This window comes from Prionailurus viverrinus, chromosome B1, assembly GCF_022837055.1.
Source record: "Prionailurus viverrinus isolate Anna chromosome B1, UM_Priviv_1.0, whole genome shotgun sequence".
NCBI classification, from domain to species: domain Eukaryota; kingdom Metazoa; phylum Chordata; class Mammalia; order Carnivora; family Felidae; genus Prionailurus; species Prionailurus viverrinus.
In genome coordinates, this window is record NC_062564.1 from 149,793,417 (window position 1) to 149,814,697 (window position 21,281).

Here is a 21,281-nt window from a genome sequence, read left to right on the forward strand (position 1 = left end):
AAAATAATAGGAATAGCAAACCCGCCACTGGCACCAAGAGAGAGCCCCTGAAAAGAGAGTTAACAAATGGATTATATTTTCATTGTTTAGTTCTCAGATAATCTCAGTCTTCTTTTTCATAGTGTCCATGTGTATTTTTAAGATAAAATGATGGACTTAAAATAGTAGTCATGCTTGTAGAGGGCTGCATACTGCTATAACCTCAGACCCTACTCAATTCTCAGGACACATGTTTTCTATCTTTTTGGGTTAATTATGAAAGTTTAGACCTCCTTGAGCTAAGGGGACAAGGGAACTACTAATTTAAGATACTCCTTCTCCCAGGGGAGGGTTGGATGTAATGGAAAACAAAAGAGCCTGCTAGACTTGCAATAACACAAGGCTGGGAAATGTTGAGAAGCTTAACTATCAGCAGGAGCAAAAATTGAGAGGAAGCAAAGGATATGAAAAAATTCTGAATAAGAGTATAGAATTAGAATTAGTTGAGGGACAACTTACAAATTTTTGCCTTGGATACCTAGTGTTGTCATTAACCGGGTTATGGAAAATTACACAAAGGAAACACAGTTTTGTGGGAAGAAAATGCATTTAATTTTGAACTAGTTGAATTGGAGACACTTATATGGAATCCAAGTGGCAATATCAGATAGGCAATTGGATATGGAGACATAAGCCTGGATTTGAGTTTTAGTTTGAAGATGATATTTCATATCTTGGGAGTCGGTAAAACGTGGATCTCGTCTTAGAAGTACCGTCATTTCAGAGGAAAGTGTAGAAGAAAAATTAAGTAAAGTAGCACAAGAGAGAAGAGTCAGAGAAAGAAATTTGCTGGATTTTATTTGTTTTTTAATAATCAGGACAAATATTTCTTTGCTCAAATGTGTGTGTGTGTGTGTGTGTATATATATATACTATTTATGGTATATATTTTATTTTTATAATTGAATATTATAAGAATAAAATTTGATTAGGTGTTAATGAATATAATAAATGTTAGAGAATGTCATGATTCTGGCTGGACAACATATTTACTATGTTTTCTCTTTTGTTGCAGGGATTGCAGGAGACTGGAAGAATCACTTTACAGTAGCACTGAATGAGAAATTTGATATACATTATGAGCAGCAAATGAAAGGGTCTACTCTAAAGTTAAGAACTGAAATCTAAGAAGGGTTTTCTTAATATATCTAAGGTTAAAGCTTTCTTCTCATTGTTCCTCACTTTTTTCAAATTTTGGATTGGTAGAGAAGGAATCATATGAAGGATCATGATTAGATTCACATGATTATTGAAATGTTCATATAAAAACAAGATTTTTGTCCAGGCTATGGTCTTTTTTGTTTTCTTTCTTTTTCTTCCTTTTTTTACAAATATTGCACAAATATATAACCTATAAATTACTACAAATCTATGATCTATGTGTATGATGTAGGAACACACAGTTTGAATTGTCGAGTTAAAAATAACCAAAAATGTCCATCAATGGATGAATGGATAAATAAGATGTGGTATATATATACAAGTAATATTACTCATCAATAAAAAAGAATGAAATCTTGCCATTTGCAACTACGTGGATGGAACTAGAGGGTATTCTGCTAAGTGAAATTAGTCAGCCAGAGAAGGACAAATATCATATGACTTTACTCATATGAGGAGTTTAAGATACTAAACAGATGACCATAAGGGAAAGGAAGCAAAAAGAATATAAAAACAGGGAAGGGGACAAAACATAAAAGACTCTTAAATATAGAGAACAAACAGAAGGTTGCCGGAGGGGTTGGGGGGGGGGGGCTAAATGGGTAAGGGACATTAAGGAATCTACTCCTGAAATCATTGTTACACTATATGCTAACTAACTTGGATGTAAATTAAACAATATATAAATTTTTTAAAAAACCCCAAAAAATAAAAGTAGTTAAATATCAAAAAACATAGACAGTTCAAATTCTTTATATTTATGGCTACTTTTTTTTCATTTAGTAGTATATTTAGTATGTGCATATGCTTAAATACATATTAATGCATAAAATACACATTAATAACTGTGCATGGACTTTGAAGACCTTGGGAGAAAAAACTAAAGAATAAATACATTTGGAGGCATAACTATACCTTTTGTATTTTCTTTTATTTTCTGAAAAATGGCCTACTTTGGAATTTACCTTAGTCTAATATAAGTTTTGGGAAGAACTGGACTGATTTCTAGATGTCTATAAATAATCCCAATGAGTATTATTTATGCTTGAATGTCTTTAGCCAATTTGAAATATTTATGCTCTAGAGGTCTTTCTGCCCTATATATACAATGCAATGAATGTAAGCTCTGTACTCTTTAAAACTTCTAAAGAATGTGATATTTGCCAGTAAAACAAAACAAAAACAAAAGTAAGAGAAGAAGAATTGTTATTTGCTATTTAAACAATGTTGTCTTGGGGCACCTGGGTGGCTCAGTCGCTTAAGCATCAGACTTCAGCTCAGGTCACGATCTCTGGGTCTGTGAGTTCGAGCCTCCCATCAGGCTCTGGGCTGATGGCTCAGAGCCTGGAGCCTGCTTCCGATTCTGTGTCTCCCTCTCTCTCTGCCCCTCCCCCGTTCATGCTCTGTCTCTCTCTGTCTCAAAAATAAATAAAACTTAAAAAAAAATAAAATAAATAAAATAAACAATGTTGTCTTGGCTTGTATCTTATTTTTCTGTATTTTGTTGATGATTTTTTTCATCAATAAATGAAATTTTGCCATTTGTGACAACATGGATGAAATTTAAAGGCATTATGCTAAGGAACTCAGACAGAGACAAATACCATATGATCTCAGTTATATGTGAAACCTAAAAAAATAAAATAAAAAATAAACAAACAAAAACAAAAACAAAAGGTCATAGATACAGGGAACAGACTGATTACCAGAGGCAGAGCTGGGGGTAATCAAAATGGGTGAAGGTAGTCAAAAGGTATAAACTTCCATTTATAATATAGTCATGGGGATGTAGTGTACAACATGGTGACTATAATAATACTGTATTGCATATTTCAAAGTTATTTAAAAGTCTTCATCGCAAGAAAAAATTTTGTATGTAACTGTGTTTGTAACTCTGCATGGTGACAGATGTTAAGTAGGCTTATTGTGGTGATCATTTTGCAATATACACAAATATCAAATCATCATGTTGTACACCTGAAACTAATATAATGTTATATGTCAAATATATTTCAATTTTTTAAAAAAAAAGTCTTTTTAGTATCTGGAAATAAAAAAATTAATTAAAAAAAAAAGCTGCCATGACATAAATATACTCAGCTCCATGGGGAGACCCTTATGGCCAAAAAAAAAAAAAAAAAAAAGAGATCATCTGTCTTTGGCTACAATGGAGCTGAGGTATCCTGCCAACAACCATGCAAGTCAAGCATCTTATGTCTACCTAGGCACATATATATATTTGTTATTAGCAGGAGTTTGAAAAAAGAAACTCCTTACTCATTTGCCAATGAAAATATTTTTTTCATTTATGTCAATTCTTGAAACCATTGAACATTAACTAAAACTTTTAGTACTTTTGTCCAAATCTGTGAATATCCAAACCAAAGTTGTCTACAAAGGGCCATATTTATTATAGACACTTTAGAGAAACTGCTTATAGGGAAAATATTAAACTAGTCTCCAACTTAGCCACCATTTAGGGAAGTTTTATGAAAAGAAATTGTATTAGTCAGCTTTACTAAGAAATGAAACAATCTCAGACTTCTTGTTAACTACAACAAAGGGTTATTCCTTGTTTGTGTTGCTTTTGAGTGCCACATGGTTTCAGGCTTTAGACAGGCTGAGACTTTGACACATGTGTTTTTCATTTTGGGGCCCAGGCTGAAGGAGCAGCTCCTTTAGGGGACATATTCACTCTCAAGGTAGACAAAAAAAGAACAAGAGATCCATGGTAAAATACAATGTCTCTTAAAGCATCATTGGCATCTTCTCACTTCTACTCACATGTAATTGGTCAAAGATCACGGCTTAAGTCCAAAGTTATTGGGCAGGAAAATATACTGCTTTCAAAGGCAAAGTACAGGACAGTGAATATTTGCCCACATTAGTATAATCAACTCCCATGGCCTTCTCTCAACTTTTTACAGCCCTTTATTATCAAAACTGTTGGCATTGATTTGAAATCCTGCAGGAAGAATTGTATGATGAAGAGCTCAAGAACTCCCAATTTTGCTCTTAACTCCCTGCCATAACCTAAAACTCAGTCAGTTATTCATTCTCATCTCGCAGGAAGGCCTGTGAGAGTCCCAATGTTTGGGCTGAAGTGTCAGAATTGTTGGCGACTCCTTGACAGTGACAAAAACATTGAACTGATCTATACCTAAATGATCATTCAGGGTACATACTACATACATAGTAACATAGTTATAAGAAACTAGAGATTTATGTTTTGAGATATCTTGCCCTAAGTTTCAGTCTTATCTGATCAGGGTAGTATTGATGAAATCTACTGATGTGTTGCTGCTAACCCTCAAACACTTATAGTCTCATTCTATATATAATTCATCTTTAATGTATGTCTCTCTCTCTATCTTTCTCTCATAGATAGATAGATAGATAGATAGATATACACATACATTTGGAGGCATATATATATATATATATGCACAATATCATGCAAACTTTTAAAACTTATTTCTAAACAATATTTATTTATAAAATGTATCCCTACAGAAAAGAATATTTAAAATACTGTTTCAGCAATCAACTTGACAATGCTTTTTAGACCAATAATAATTACGGCTTGGGAAAGTAAACCCTTTGAGTAATGGGGCAAGTTTACTAGGCTGGATACCTTTCATTTACCCATCCAGGTTCCATCCTGTTTTCTGCCTTGGGAGGTTAAAGTGTATGAATTACATTAACAGGATTTTGGGCTCTCTGGCTTCTATTTGACAGGAAATCTGAAGAAGAGAGGAGAATAAAGTTAAGCAGATTATTTCCCTGGACCTTTCTCATGAGGTCAAATTAAGTGGGATGCATCCTTCAATCAAACTAACCTGAAAAGTCTCATCCCTGAATTCCCTTGTTTTCATTAATGGCATGCTTTCTTCAGCTATATCTAGTAACACTAGGTCCTGAATCCATAAGTTGCAATTTTTCTGGAACATAAATCTTCAATCTCATGCAAGGGAGGCATGAGAAGAGCCTGAGCATCATATTCTAGCTGCAAGACCTGTGGAGAGGCAAACTAGAAATATTTTCCCCTGTTGTTCAGATTAATCTATAAATGGTATCTAATTTTCTCCAGATGTGTTGCCTTCCTGTAATTCTGTAGCAGTGTGACATTCAGGTTGTTTCTTAGTTTCTTCCCTGAAGCAGACTACAAGATAAAATCCTTAATCAAGATTTTCCCACTGGAGCCAAAGGAACGGTTGGATGTTCAGAGGATGATAATATAGAATAATTATATCTTGGGGCACCAGAGTGGCTCTGTCGGGTAAGCATCTGACTCTTGACTTCAGCTCAGGTCATGGTGTCATGGTTCATGGTTTCGAGTCCCGGACGCGCTCTGTGCTGACAGTGTGGAGCTTGCCTAGGATTCTCTCTCTCACCCTCTCTCTCTCTCTCTCTCTGTCCCTCTTCTGCTTGTGCTTCCCCCCCCCCCCAAACTAAATAAACGTTTAAAAAACATCTTTATACTTTGTTGAATGAGAGGTTGCAATTTCAAATTCCATTTCTGTACAGTTTGATAAACTCAGAGCTCTAAATAACTTTGCCCTGTGTTAACAGCATGATTTCAAGACCTAGAAACAAAAAAGGAAGCATGTCATATATAGGTGATCATGTGGAAAATGACGAGTTTCAAATCAGTTTTTTCTATTTGGAAACAGAATTTTTACCACAGTCACCACTATTGGCCCAGGGCTTAAAAAAGTGATACAGATCTGGCTCTGGATGGTAAGGGCTTCACTTAAGGAACAGAAGATATTCCAACTCTTCTTGGCTTCATGTTCTTTTCCCTTTGCCCTGCCTGACACAGGGAACATGTTCCTGCTGGTCTAATTTGCCCATGCAGTTCTAGAGGTACAAATAAATCACCTTTAAGCGAGGGTTTCTAATAAAAACACTGGAGCCATGAAATGGCATCCGTGTTATGCTTTTATAGCTGAAATTAAAAGCGAAAGTTAAAGAGCCTCCATTTACTACGCATAATTATTGGATAGTGTTCATTCCAGATTCCATGGATTTCCACAGGCTCTTTGTTTCCATCTATCTACCACCACAAGTAACAACAAAAAGCCTTCTCTTAAGCATTTAATACTTAAACTGGTAATAAATAGACTTTGTACAGCTAATTATCAACCTCATATAGCCCTACAGATTTCATCTTTTCTTCCTAATGCATAAGACAGATTATCTTGGTTGACTGAACAATATATAGAGGGAAATTTCCAGTAACCAATTTCTGTAGAAACAAACTCTGGGCCTCCAGTTCCTCAAGACAACCATCTGGTAAGTGATTTATCAACTCTCTCTTTAAAGTGTCAATATTTTGTATAAAACTAAATTTAACAACTGAAAAATTAGAGAATGAGAAATGGAAATTCTCATATGGATGTTTTGCTGTGAAATGGGAACTATCTGGGGATTCTTAGGTCCAGATTTTCTATCATAAATTCCAAGCATTATTTTTCATATTTAAAATTGTATTGTCTGCAGAGGTAGTCTGCTCTACTAATTTTAACTTTGTAAAGCTAAAACTAATTTTAAAGGTTATTAATCTTCCACCTCAGTATTTCTGTTTATCTAGAAGGAATATTTATCTCAAAGGAACATCTCAACTACTTGGTTGAATTCTTTAAAAATCTGTGTGTAAGAATATGGAAATCCGATCTAGGTAAAGATACAAGTCTGCTTTTTTGTACTTCTTGAAATTACCAAAGAATTGTATTGTATAGATGTTAGATAAATGCGTTTTCCATTGATGACTGCCTTTATTTCCTTTTTCAAAAATAATTTGACTATATGGCATGTGTTTCACTACAATGCATATATGATCTTTTTTATCTTTAAATTAGAGAACCACTACAGTAATGTGTTCTTCAGTTTCTACAAATTTATTACTTTCCTAAAGGTTTTGAAACACGATTATTTTTTCATGCGCACTCTCCTACTGTCACTTTAATGAAAAACTACTTCAGAATGGTCTCTTCTATATCCCTTTGACTTTTACCTTAGATTTATTATTTAAGCAATATTTAAAAAACCCCACATTAGTACAGAAAACCTCAATAAATGAAGTCACTTGATATCACTAAATGTTTATTGTAGTAATGAGATTATTTAGCATTGTATTTTAACAACTGATGAAAAGAGCTTAATACATTTTAAACCTAAATATTTGAAATTAAAATGATTCTAGTAAGTCAGGTTAATTTATTTGGGCTAATGCCTATGACCAGTCAATACAGGTTTTTTCAATGCATAAATGTTTACAATCACGTTTTTTTTAAAAAAGAAAGATATAAATATTTTCTTCAAGATGTGAAAATTAGAAGCCAATGTTCTGAAAATGTTCCAAAATTATATTTTATTTTAAACCATTAAAATAGATTTATTAGCTATCAACATGAATAAAGCTATACTGAACTTTAAAATCACTATATTCCCGACTGAAAATGGGGATAATATAGTTGAAGGCTGTATGATCATATGAGATGCCTAAATTTCCAGATATACTAGAAGAGGTATTTTATATGGTAAAAAAAAAATTCATTTGGGGCCACATGACTCATTTAGTGTTTCATGATGGCTCAGAGTATGCAGAGGGTATTTTCAGCAACAATTAGACCCTTTGTTTTCTCTGGAATGTTGGCAAGTGTATCCTTCTTCATTGCATCTAAGAACAACTTCCTGTTGTGTTCTGAAACTTGACAGAAATAAACTTGAAAGAGTTTGGAACTGATTTCAAAAGTCAATAGGAAGTAGCTATCCAAAGCCTTTAAAACTTGAAGAATACTTTCAAGGGTGTGTGTCCGGGAAGAATCTAAGACGTCACAATTGAAGATGCACACCTGAGTTAAAGTCATCTCCTTCTAGGAAAAATTAAAGCTTTATGAAACTTCACAATGCACACATCTAGCACTTGCTTTGGCAGAACATACACAGGTACATTCATCTCATTGCATCTCATAGCACCACATCCTGAGAATAGATTTTAGAGAGGAGGAACAGTGGAATAACACTAATCTTTCCTAGAAAAGAGTAATTCTTTGTTTTGGAAAAGGTTTGGTGATAAGAGATCTGACATTGCCCAGGTAATTTTCTTTAGGTCTGATTCATCCCACTATAGGCCACTTTGCCTTTGTCAATGTGGGTTTAAGGCTTAATCTAACTCCAGTTTTGTCAAGTTAGCAGAAGTCAATGTTTTCAGCCTATATAAATATCATTATTTCTCAAAGACATTGAATTTTGTATCTTATTCTCCAAAGAAGGTTGTGCTAAAAGTTACAGTACCCATAGAAATTATAGATGGACAAGAAAGAAAGAAACATATTTTAAAGGAGAATAATGAAATACTTTTGTTGCCAAAGTGCTCAAATTGGTTTAAACATTAAAAGGGAATAAACATATGTGTGCATATGTATATATATATATATATATATATATATACATATACACACACATATGGATTTTTAAAAGGATGAATTGAGAAACAGAGAAAAAATATAGGCTAAGAAAAAGTAGTGTTATTGTCTAATAAGATAGATTCAAAACAAAAAAGATCAAGAGTTAGCTAAATCTATGTTAATAAATATTATATTCCATAATGAACACAATCACAGTTTTATAGTTCAGAGAGCATACTTTCAGAGTAAGAAGAAAAACTCATTTACTGTGTATGTTAAAAGTTTTGAGAGAAATTGATAGAAATAGATATGCAGAGGTAAATCTTACACAACATTAATCTATCTGAGAGATATTAAAATATTTTGAAGATTCAAAAATATATTGACATTGAATACATTTGTATATACGCATATATAAATTTACACATTTACATATATATACAGATTTATACATACACATATATACACTAAATATGGACACTAATAGATATACCAATAGATGTATCTTATACTACCAATAGATAATACAACTTGCCACAAAATGATCATTTTGATCATTTTGATCACAATCAAATGTAAAATATAAAATTTATGATGTTTGAATTCTCTAAACCAGCAAACTAACATAGAGAATCTAATTAAAAATTGTAAAATGAGACAAGTTAAATTTGCAAATTAAAGCCAAATCAAATACATTTTCTTTATAATAATCTATTGGGTTAGTAATCATATAATTAAATACAAATTATTTAGTAAATAATGAAAACTGGAAATATTTGAGCCTCTTGGATTTGGCCAAAACTGACCAGTGACAAATTCAAAGCCTTAAATGTTTTTGGGGTGCCTGAGTGGCTCAGTTGGTTAAGCAACCAACTCTTGATTTCAGCTCAGGTAATGATCTCTTGGTTTGTGAGACTGAACACCATATCGGGCTCTGTGCTGACAGCAGGGAGCCTGCTTAAAATTCTCTCTCTCCCTCTCTATCTATGCCCCTCCCCCACTCTCTCTCTCTCCCTCACTTTCTCTCTCTCTCTCTCTCTCTCAAAATAAATAAACATTTAAAAAGTTATTTAAAAATCCTTAAATGTTTTCATATTAAATTAAAGACAATTAATTATTCAACTGAAAAACAAACAAAAAAAAACAAAAAACAAAGAAGGAACAGGATGGTGTCCAGAATCCATAAATCTGTGTATTATTTTTTTGAGTATAGATGACACACAGTGTTACATTACTTTATACACAGGTGTACAACTCAGTGATTTGACAAACTTGCACATTATGCTATGTTCACCATGTGTAGCTGCCATCTGTCCCATCACATCTCTATTAAAATGTCATTGCCTGTTTTCTTTATGCCGTGCCTTTTACTCCCATGATATATTCATTCCATAACTAGAAGCCTCTATCTTCACCTCCCCTTCACCGTTTTGCCCAACCCTGCATCTCTCTCCCCTCTGGCAACCATCAGTTTGTTCTCTGTATTTATAGATCTGATTCTGCTTTTTGTTGTTTCTTCTTCTTTTTTATTTTAGATTCCACTTTTGAGTATAATCATATGATATTTGTCTTTCTCTGACATATTTCACTTAGCATAGAACACTGTATGGTCCATCCATATTGTCTCAAATGGCACAATCTCATCCTTATTTATGGCTTAGAAATATTCCATTTTCTATTGATGGACACAGATTGCTTCTATATCTTGGCTGTTGTAAATAATGTTGCAATAAACATAGGAGGGAATAAGCATATGTCTTTTCAAACTAGTGTTTTCATTTTCTTTGGTAAAAGACTCAGTAGTGGAATTATTGGATCATTTTTAATTTTTTGAGGAAACTCCATATGGTTTTCCACAATGGATGCACCAGCAGTGCACAAGGGTTCTTTTTTCTCCACATCCTCACCAACACTTGTTGTTTCTTGTCATTTTGGCTTTAGCCATTCTAATTGGTGTGAAGTAATAGCTCTTGTGGTTTTGACTTGCATTTCCCTGATGATTAGTGAGGTTGAGTATCCTTTCATGTGTCTGTTGGCCATCTATATGTCCTCCTGGGAAAAGCATTCAGGTCCTCTGCCCATTTTTTAATCAGTTGGTTTGTTTTTTTAAGTATTAAGTTGTATACATTCTTTATATATTTTGGATATTAACCCCTTATTGAATATATCACTTGCAAATATCTTCTCCCATTCCATAGGTTGCCTTTTTGTTTTCTTGATGGTTTCCTTTATTGAGCAAACACTTTTTATTTTGATGTTGTCCCAATAGTTTATTTTTGCATTTATTTTCCTTGCCTAAGGAGATACATCTAGAAAAATGTTACCAGGGCTGATGTCAGAGAAATACTGCCTGGGGTTATGATCCTTCACTTCGTTATGTACATGTTGTTTGACTTTGGGAATTTCTCATAACATCTCCAACCCTCAGTTCCCTTTTCTGGAAAATAGGGGTAAATAATATCTATTTCATATATTGCTAGAAAGGTAAATTATTATTATAATTTTTTGTGGTTAATATTTTATTGATCTTTACTCTATGTCAAGCATTGCTCCAAGTACTTTACTCATTTAATTCTTACAAGTATCCAATGCGATGAGACATAAAATAATTCCCATTTTACAGATGAAGACAATATAGTCAAAAAAATTTACAAAAATTATTCAGAATCACACTTGAAAGGGCCTTTTGAAAACTGGCTCCAATCCATTGTGGGTGCTCCATAAATGTTTATTTCCCCACCTTCTTCCATCTGCCTTTGCCTACTTTTGATCGTACAAAACAGGAAACATTTGCTCAACCTTCTAACCAACTCTGCCAAATATTGCCTTTTTCTCTGCAGGAGAAATCCAAAGCTCCTACTTTTTAGGTGAAATCATACAGCACCATGGTGACAGAAAAGCCACATTTTAAAGAAAGAAAGACAAAATCAAGTTAAAGAAAAAAACAACCCACATTCAAACACAGACATACACAATTCTATTTTCAATGAAGATACATGCTTGTTATACTATTCCTAACATGTATATCATTTACACTTACAAACAAGAAGGCCCTATTATAAAGCAGAGTTGTATATACTTTCAGGAACTGAGATAGTGATCTCACCAATCTCTTCCATTGCTAGGTATTAGAGAGCTGTTTTCTGGATTTAACAAGGCCCTGGGGATGCCAGACGAAGAATATAATTAACTCTTTACCATAAAATACCTACGTTAAAAGACCCTGACAATAATAGTGCCTGGTAGCAAATGGCATCCATTACTTCCTGACTATGTACAAAGAATTGCCTGAGGATATGAAATAATAGGGTACGTTCATCTTGCGAATATCTGTATGAGATGGAGGAAACAGGTAATTGCAATTATCTCCACTTAAATACTAAAGTTGTTAAGCATTTTTAAAGCTAATGGCTTGCTTAAGACAAATTATAGCGGCATCTGAGTTGCTCAGTCAGTTAAGCATCTGAGTCTCGGCTTCAGCTCAGGTCATGATCTCACGGTTTGAGTTGGACCTCCACGTTGGGTTCTGTGCTGATAGCATGGAGTCTGCTTGGGGTTCTCTCTCTCCCTCACTCCCTACTCTTCCCCAGCTCCAGCTCTCAAAAATAAATAAATAAATAAATAAATAAACAAATAAATAAACAAACAAACAAACAAACGTTTAAAAAAAGAGAGAGATTATAAAGCAGAGATTAAATATAAAAACTTAGACCATTATCTCTTTTTTGTGGGACTGAATCAGATAGAGAATAGTTCTCTAGACGAAAGAGAATGTATTTTTTTTCTGGTTTGAGACAGTGTTAAAATTTTAAAAAGCGTGAATTTTGAGATTATGATGGTATAAATGGTGACCATATGATAACACTTTTAGAAATACATGCCCGACAGTGTGCTGCATTTTCTTTTTCTTTTTCTTTTCTTCCAAGTTTTTATTTAAATTTAAGTTAGTTAACCTATAGTGTAGTATTGGTTTCAGGAGTAAAATTTGGAGATTCATCATTTACATAGAACACCCAGTAGCATGATGCATTTTCATACACATTATTTCATTTATGATATTCTTTCAAGTTTTTATTTAAATTCCAGTTAGTTTCATTTATGAGCTTATGACAATGACATTGACACAATGACTATGATTCTATGAAATGGATGCTATCTGGTCAGATGAAGAATTCTCTCCTCAAAAAAGTTCACTTGCCCAAAGCTACATAGTTGGTAAGTTCTAGATTTTTCCAGCAGTGGCCTTTCCAGCAACAAAGCTGAGAGCTTTCACTGTTGGATGAGTTAATTTCCAGGATGTGAAATCTGATTACCATTTAGAAGTTTTGTGTTATAGGGCAGGTTGCATAAACTCTGAAAATTTCCAATGATATATCAATTTCAAAGCTATTATTAAGTCAAGTGGAGATATATAATATGAAAATTATAATGACTATAAATGCTCATAAATATTAGTATTTTTCATGTATTATGCCTTGGTGTTAATCCATGCTATCTTAGCCAACTAAACTTGATAACATAAACTAAGATCATTTATAGGATACAGTGTGTGGGAAAAGAACATGGGCTCATTTCTATGTAGACAGCAAACAAACAAAAGACAACAGTCAAAAGGCACATAATTGGATAATTTATTACAGACATAAACTGCCAAAAGTCATATGAAAAATACAGAATATTGTATGTATTATTTTTGAGATTTTATAAATAAGAAGCTTTTATAAATGTACACTTTGAAGTTTGATAAAAGCAAAGCAGCATTTTAACTAGCAGTATCCTAACAGAATTTTTCAGCAGTAGAGGAGTGTTGTGGTAAACATGTTCCTTTCTTGTTTCTACTGTTATGACCTAAAACATATAGTTGGGGGGCACTGGGTGGCTCAGTAGATTAAGCCGCCGACTTCATTCAGCTCAGTTCATGATCTCACTGCCTGTGAGTTCAAGCCCCACGTCAGGCTCTGTGCTGACAGCTGAGAGCCTGGAGCCTGCTTCAGATTCTGTGTCTCCCTCTCTCTCTTCCCCTCCCCTGCTAGACTCTGTCTCTCTCATAACTAAAATAAAAACAAAAAAAAAATTTTTTTTAACATATAGTTGGTAACCAGAGAATATTCATTTTACTTAGAATTGGAGAATGTGATGGGGCGCCTGGGTGGCTCAGTCGGTTGGGCGTCCGACTTCAGCTCAGGTCACGATCTCACGATCTGTGAGTTCGAGCCCCGCGTTGGGCTCTGGGCTGATGGCTCAGAGCCTGGAGCCTGCTTCCGATTCTGTGTCTCCCTCTCTCTCTGCCCCTCCTCCGTTCATGCTCTGTCTCTCTCTGTCTCAAAAATAAAATAAACGTTAAAAAAAAATTTTTAGAATTGGAGAATGTTAGGGGTGAAACAAACCAGAGTGACCATTTTGTGCATTTCCCATATTTTTTAGACAGGTAAAACTTGGCTCAGAAATAGGAGGTAAGTAACTCAGGTTTATACGGTTGGTTTGTGAAACAGCTCAAATGCCACACCTCAGATTCCCAATGCTGTGCTTTGAAAAGCCCCACAAATACAGCATTTCTATTGCTAAAATAGTTTAGTCTTTACACATTTAAAAAGGAGTTCATAAAATCTGTCCTGTTTAGGTGTGTTGAATATCGGGGCACCTGGGTGACTCAGTTGGTTAAGCGTCCAACTCTCGATTTCAGCTCAGGTCATGATCTCACATTTGCTGAGTTCCAGCCCCATGTTGGGCTCCACATTGAGCAGCTTGGGATACTGCCTCTCTCCCTCTCTCTCTCCCTCTTTCCATCTCCTCTGTTTCCACTCTCTGTCTCAGAATAAACGCCTTTTAAAAAAGAATCTGAATATCAAAATATTATTACTTTCTAGGGGAATAATGTATTGATTATTGTGATTTTAATATTAACTTTTTTGTGATTAAGACACATCATATCCTTAGGTACAATATTTCATTATTTTAACTCATTAATAGGCATGAAAGCCAATGTTTGGTTTAGGTTAACATGGACTAACATTGACTTTTACCAGTGTGAAGAATATTAAGTAGTTTCCAAAGACTTATAATTATCTTCCAGAGGAAGTTATATTTCAAGGGACATTTTGTTTACATCTATTTAATTGACTTGTTATTAGTAATTATATTTGATTTAAAAATTTTTTTAAAAAGATTATGTCTGGGTGGCTCAGTCAGTTAAACGTCTGACTTCAGCTCAGGTCGTGATCTCAGGGCTCCTGGGTTTGAGCCCCGAGTCAGACCCTCTGCTGACAGCTCAGAGCCTGAAACCTTCTTGACATTTTGTGTCTCCTTCTCTCTCTGCCCCTCCCCCACTCACGCTCTGTCTCCCTCTCTCCCTCTCTCAAAAATAAACATTTAAAATTAATAATTACATTTGAATTACCTACAAAAACTTCATTAAATATTAGACAAAGTCAGCCATTATTCCAGTCTGTTCTTTTGGTGTAGTTGACAGACCTTGTAAGAGACAATATGAACTTATTTCACTAGTAAACCCAGGTGGAATGAAAGTTTTATATCTAATGCTGAAACGTCTAAAGACATGTCTGTTTCAATTAAAACATCAACATTAAACTAACTTTTATATCAAATATTTTCCCAGACCATGTGAACTTAAAAAAAAAAAAAAACATGTAGGTTAGTTTCTATCTTTCTGAGAGGTTTAGAAAACCAAATCCTTATAAGCACTTGTCTTCAAACCAACTAAATAGAACTCTTTCAGAAATTAGTTTTAGCAATACCATCCAGAGGTAGAAACATATCACATATTTACAACATATACGAGTGGACATACACCCAAACACACAGACACGTAGACCTTATTTCTTTTTTATTCTCAAGTTACTTAATGTACAGTGTAGTCTTGGCTTTAGGAGTAGAACCCAGTGATTCATCTCTTACATATGACACCCAGTGCTCATCCCGAAAAGTACCCTCCTTTATGCTGGTTCCCCATTTAACCCATCCATTACATTTTAAATGCATAATAAGAGGTATAACTTCAAAAGACAGAGAAAGAACCGATATTCTTCCAAGAAGCACTTTAATTTCTTAAGGCCAATGCTTTACAAGCCTTTAGAGATAAAAAGGGGAAGGCTTTTGTTTTGTTTTGTTTTTTCCTGGGAAACAAGGTTTTTATCTGTGGCTACAGCCACAACTGGGCAGCAGGGGCAGGTGGGAACACCCAGGCTGGTGAGTCAAGCCAAGCCGCCAAGTCAAGTTGTCTCCCACCTTCAGCAAACAGACTACAAAGGTGTTCAGGGGCCAGCCAAGGGCATTGGTGCAGCAGTAAAAGCAGCAACACTCAACCTCAAGTGAGGTACCTGGAGGGTCATGGAAGGTCCCTGCAGGATGAGGGAGGACTAGAAACCCGGGGCTGGGACTCAGAAGCCTTAGGAACAGGGAAAGTTTTCCAATGGTAAAGGAATAGGTGAATTCTGAATCGCCTGCACAGCTGACTTTTGTTTTGCAAAAGGATTTGTGAGTTAAGGATAGTTTTTCTCAATCCCTCGAAGAATTGGGTGGTAACTTAATTGACATTATGGATTGATTCACTTATCCAATTATATTATCTTCAATTTGCTTCTTTCCCTCTGCGTACACAGTTTTAATTTTAAATATTTCTGGCAATATTGAATAACCTCCATCAGGTGTCAGATGGGTCCCTAAAGAGAATGAAAAAAAATATTACTTTCTCAAAATCCAGAGTCACTTATAAAATAAGAAAAAAGCAAAGCAAAGCAAAACAAAACCTTGCATGTAACAGGCAGGCAGAAAGCCAAGCACAGTTATGCAAAATGAGACCAATGAGAAGGCCAAGGCTGTCCCTGGGACAGAAAGGTTCAAAAGCAATGGGTTTGGATTTTGAAAGGAAGGGTCAATGTAACACTGCATTTTGCAATCTTTAGCGGGCACTACAGAGACTCGGAAGAACTGATTTTGGTAAGAATTTTTACCTTTGGCGGGCTTCTACTGGTTTTTCAAAGATCCTCTCTATTGGCTCTGGTATTTGCCAGAGTCTTCCCTTAGTTGTTTCAAGGAAAAAAGTAACCATTTATACCTGAAAAATCTCTCAGTTTTGTCCTGTCTGGGAGGGGCCCATATAGGAGCTATCCTTTGGAGGCAGATCTAGGGGTGTCTGTAAGGCCATCAGCTGAGATTTTTGTTTATAGTTACGTAGTCTCTTCAGGAGAAACAATTCAGACAGAGGATCACACTGGGGGAGCAGCAGGAGTTAAGTCAGTCATATAATCTTTTGTTTCAGGCACTTCTTACATCTTTAATTTATTGTTAGCCTTTTGTAATCTTTTAATGAAACTATTTTGAACTTTTTTAGCCTTGTGGAGGCTTCTGCTTGCCAATTAAAAGAGGTATTCAGTTCTGTTTGAGAACCCTTACTTTCAAGTGAGCTTCTTAAATCATCTTATCTGATTGGAACGATCCACGTATGGCCACTTTACTTCCACATTTTCTTTAGTAATATTTTTCCATCTTGCTAGACATCTGGAACATTCTGGAACTATCGTTCTTAGACATAAAATAAGCAGGTGAGCTGGAAGGAAGCACACTCAATTCTCTATATACAGAGGATCCCATTTCTTTCAGCTAGGTTTTGGGTTTCTTGGAGCCAAACTAATACTTAAGAGGGACTTGTCAAGGGGTTGGGATTTAGTGAAGTGTTTTGCAGTGTGCCTCATTGCATGGAAACTTTCTTGAGGTTGGTTGGTGACCTAGTGTCAACCTAACTCATTCTGTGACAAATTTATCCTAACACAGAGTCTTTGAGTTAGGCAGTGAGTGCTCTAACAGCTCTTAAATCCTCAACCTATGCCCACTAATTTTTGCAGCTTTTTGGCCTCCAAGATCCATGCTACCAATAACTTTTATTTACATAAAACAAGACAAAAAAACATGTGCACCTTAATACACCTGCAGCAACCAAAACATGTCATTCTGGACTGGTCAAGAGAAGGCCCCGTGCATACCACAAGCAAACCCCAACGTGGGCTTAACCAGCAGATGCCCTTCAGGAGACTCTGGACAGGAAATTGGGAAACGATTCAACCAGCAAACTCTAATAAATAAGGACCTTGGACTGGAACTGGGGAAGGGATTCCAACATGGACTTGTGGACTGAACCAAGAGCTAAGAACTGGTGTTCTGCTCTGTGAGAGCCTCCTGTCAGAAATCCAGTTAGATAAGTAGCTTGAATATAAGAACAGAGCTAAAACCAAGACTTACCAGGAGCCCTCAGAAAGGACAAGAAAAACAGTGGACTCAAAGGGCTTGTGGGGCATCATACCTATGTTTCTTGTTGCCCCCCAAATGCTATCAGAAGTTCACTCTGGATCCCATGGGGAGCCTGAGTGGCTCAGTCAGTTAAGCATCTGACTCTTGATTTCCGCTCATGTCGTGATCTCATGGTTCATGGGTGTGAGCTCCACATCGGACTATGTGCTAACAGTGCAAAGCCTGCTTTGGATTCTCTCCCTCCCCCTCTGTCTGCCTCTCCCCTGTTCATGTTCTGTCTCTTTCTCTCTCTTAAAATAAATAAATACATACGAAAAAATTACAAAACTAAAACTAAAAACTTAAAAATAAGAAGTTCACTTTGATCCCAATGCTACCACCAAATCAGTTAGGAAACAAAGTTCAACCGAATAAATTTTAAGATCTAATTTTTTAAATGATTCATGAATTGGGCAGCATCCCATCTATAGCAAGTAGAGAGGAGCTTTCTCATGTTGTTATGTGTGAGTTTTCTAAAAAGATTTATAGTTAAGGTAGGGCCTAGATAACACAGTAGGGAAAACATATTTAGGAGGAAAGAAATGGCCTCAGATTTAAACGTTTTGAATTTGTCAAACAGTCAAGACATTCATAGAAATGTTCAGAATATATAAGTCTTTGTCAGCCTGGTGATGTTGACACTAATACGTGTAAGTCACATATCGAGGGTGTTTACAGAGTAGATAAGAATGCTGACACTAGATTTGAAGTTATCACATTTCAGGTGTGACCACTCATTTATCTGTCCTTTATGTATGAATTCTAGTTATCATTTTTCTCTTACTACTTAATTCTTCATTCCTTATCACTTTACCATGTTCTATTTTTCTTCTTGGTACTTATCTCCATATAGTATGTCTATTCTTATTTTATCAAACTCCACATTGGCTCCATAAGAGTAGATATTTCATTGAGAATGTTCCTGTAGTAGCCACAATATGTTGGATAGTACAATACAGACTCTACTGTGGTAGGGCCCCCTCCCTAAGGAAAGAAAAAAAAAAAAAAACCTCAAGGCAACCTTGCTACTTGACAAAGTCCCTCAAGACCTTGTAACATGAGATCACTTAATCAGACTACAAGTTTGTGTGTTTCCATATATGGGAGACAAAGAAGTAAAAAAGATATAAAAAAAACTACACCACGTGGCGTTCTGGGCTCAGTTCTTCGGGTACGAACACAACTGAGTGGTGCTGGCAGGAATAAAGTTGCTTCCTGGAAAGAAAAGCCTCAGTGTTATGATGCTCTGTGCGAGAATCCTGCTCCATTACTTGGGGGCTCTCATCCAGGATTTGGAGATGGTGCGTTTCCACCTCCTTTGCCACTAGGGATGCAAACCTCAGGGCGCCTGGAGAGGGGGTTCACCAGGCACCAGAGGACTGCTCGATCCGCAGGAGACTAGCCCTCCCAGCGCACTAGCCCTCCCAGCGTACGGAAGCCAGGACCCTGTGTGTGCCAATGGAACCCTTGTAGCCCAGGAACCAGTTCAGAGAATACCCGTCAGACTGGTAGGAACCCGGGTTCATTTTGTCAGACCTGCCCCTATGAGGCAGAAGGGGAGCCTGATCACCTCCCAGACTTGCCCTAGCAGTTCCACAAGGGAGGAGGAATGAAGCTGCAACTCTAAGGCTTTGGGCGCTGGGCAGCAGGTTGGAGTCACCATGTGACTATGTATGGGGACTTGTTGTCTCCTTCATTTCCTGGGTCAATGACTATGATAATTAGAGCCAACAGTCTCTGGTTAGTCTACTTCAGAACGGAGACTTTAAGAAATATTCCCAAGCAGCTGCCGAAACTCCTTTTGTTTCGGGGAAGTTCCCTGTCTTCTCCGGACTGACATGGACTGCCTAATTCTACTGGTGGGAAACAAAACAAAAGAAACCTGGAGTCTGCTCCTCTGTCTGAGTTGACAAGATTTAAAACTGGGAATTCTCTTTCTCTGCCTTGTGCTGGCACCTTGTCTCTTCTGCCTTCCCTTCCCTCCCTCCTGCTTCTGCACCACCTAGGGGGAGGCCTGCATAACTGGCTCCTCAATACCTCAGGCACCATCAACTCCTCTTCCCACCCTAAATGTTGAGAAGTGAAGACCACCGAAGACAGTTTTCCCCACTAACATTCCAGGTAAAAATTAACGATGGGGAACAAATTGTCTTAAGTGGACTCAAGTAAAGCATATTCAGTGTTTAAGCTAATTTAAGTTTGTTGGTTTGAGATAGACAATGTTTAACAACATTAAAAAAAAATTATTCTACCTAGATTTGCTGTAGGTCAAATAAGCTCATGTTATCTCTGTTCCAATTTGTTAACAAAAGGATGACTTAAAGTGATGGTTAATTTTGTCTGTCTCAAAGCTTTCATGGGTAATTGTTAAGATAGCTTTCAAAGTCTTTGGTAACCTAAAACTTTAAAGCTTTGCTTGCATGATAAAATGAGATTGAATTCATTGGATATCTAATGAGATAAGAGGTGAAAGCACTAATTACCAGATGTAGGTTCGTGCTTCAGACTTGTTGCAGAAAAAAAAAAAAAAAAAACAACAAAACTAAGGATATTTGGAACTATTGAAAAGCATGCTTTCTACTTAATGGATTCATAAGTTTGTCATTTAAAAAAAAAGTTCTGATGTAACATAGAATTCACAATTGGTCAGTACTTAGTTCACTGGTACCAAGGTTTCTAGAAGTTAAAATTCTGCTACATGTAGTTAAAACTGGTAAAAATAAGACAAGCAACTCTATGTAGACAAGTAAGAGATGTAAAAGAAAGATATAAAAAATGAAAATGTATTTTTTTTGAAGGTAAAAGAAAGTAATTTTGTCCTAAATGAGACTGGCTATTTGGAGAAAAATGGCTTGAGACAAAATCTAAATGCAAAGAAAAGTTGTAGAAGGCTCGTGAAGGAAAATCTTTAAAAAGAAATTTTTTGTGTGGTCAGGATGGACTAAGGTTAAAATAAATGGATTTTGAAAGTACACAGGGTTAAGATTAAAATTCCTCCTTTGATCCAAAGAATGGGGAAATAATGGCAATACTCTTGGTGCCAGCCTCCAAATCCTCCACATTTGTGTTGTTTCTGTTTAGCAGAAGAATGGATGCCTCTGCCATATGAGGCATGGATAATATAAAGGGCTTTTACTTAGATACATGGGAGCCATTTTACTAAACTTAGCCCATTGTATGCCAAAAATGGATATCCACATGGCTGAAGCATATTTACGTGGGCATTGTTGGAAAAGGCAGGGGAATAGACCTTGACTTTGGCTCTTTAAGCCCCTCCCTCAACGGCAATAATCGATATGTGAGTTATTGTTGGGCCATAATAGACTTAATGCACCCTATGACAATCAAGAAAATCTTTCTTGGTCA

General features: G+C 35.9%; 2 protein-coding genes across 12 annotated transcripts in view; both read left to right on the forward strand.

The window, feature by feature from the left end:
* Positions 1–1,578, forward strand: part of LOC125164551 (sulfotransferase 1E1-like) — a 94,686-nt gene extending 93,108 nt beyond the window's left edge. For all 5 annotated transcript variants that reach the window (XM_047857344.1, XM_047857345.1, XM_047857342.1 and 2 more), the window contains one exon: positions 1,055–1,578. In XM_047857344.1, the coding sequence (XP_047713300.1) occupies positions 1,055–1,167 (113 nt within the window). In that variant the 3' untranslated portion in view covers positions 1,168–1,578. The remainder of the gene's footprint in view (positions 1–1,054) is intronic.
* A 4,422-nt stretch (positions 1,579–6,000) lies between these two features.
* Positions 6,001–21,281, forward strand: part of LOC125164574 (sulfotransferase 1 family member D1-like) — a 46,254-nt gene continuing 30,973 nt past the window's right edge. The window contains exons 1-2 of one of the 7 annotated variants that reach the window (XM_047857386.1): positions 19,096–19,216; positions 19,922–20,036. The gene's annotated coding sequence lies outside the window, so the exon portion shown is untranslated. The other 6 variants (XM_047857385.1, XM_047857383.1, XM_047857389.1 and 3 more) reach the window with 6 other exon arrangements.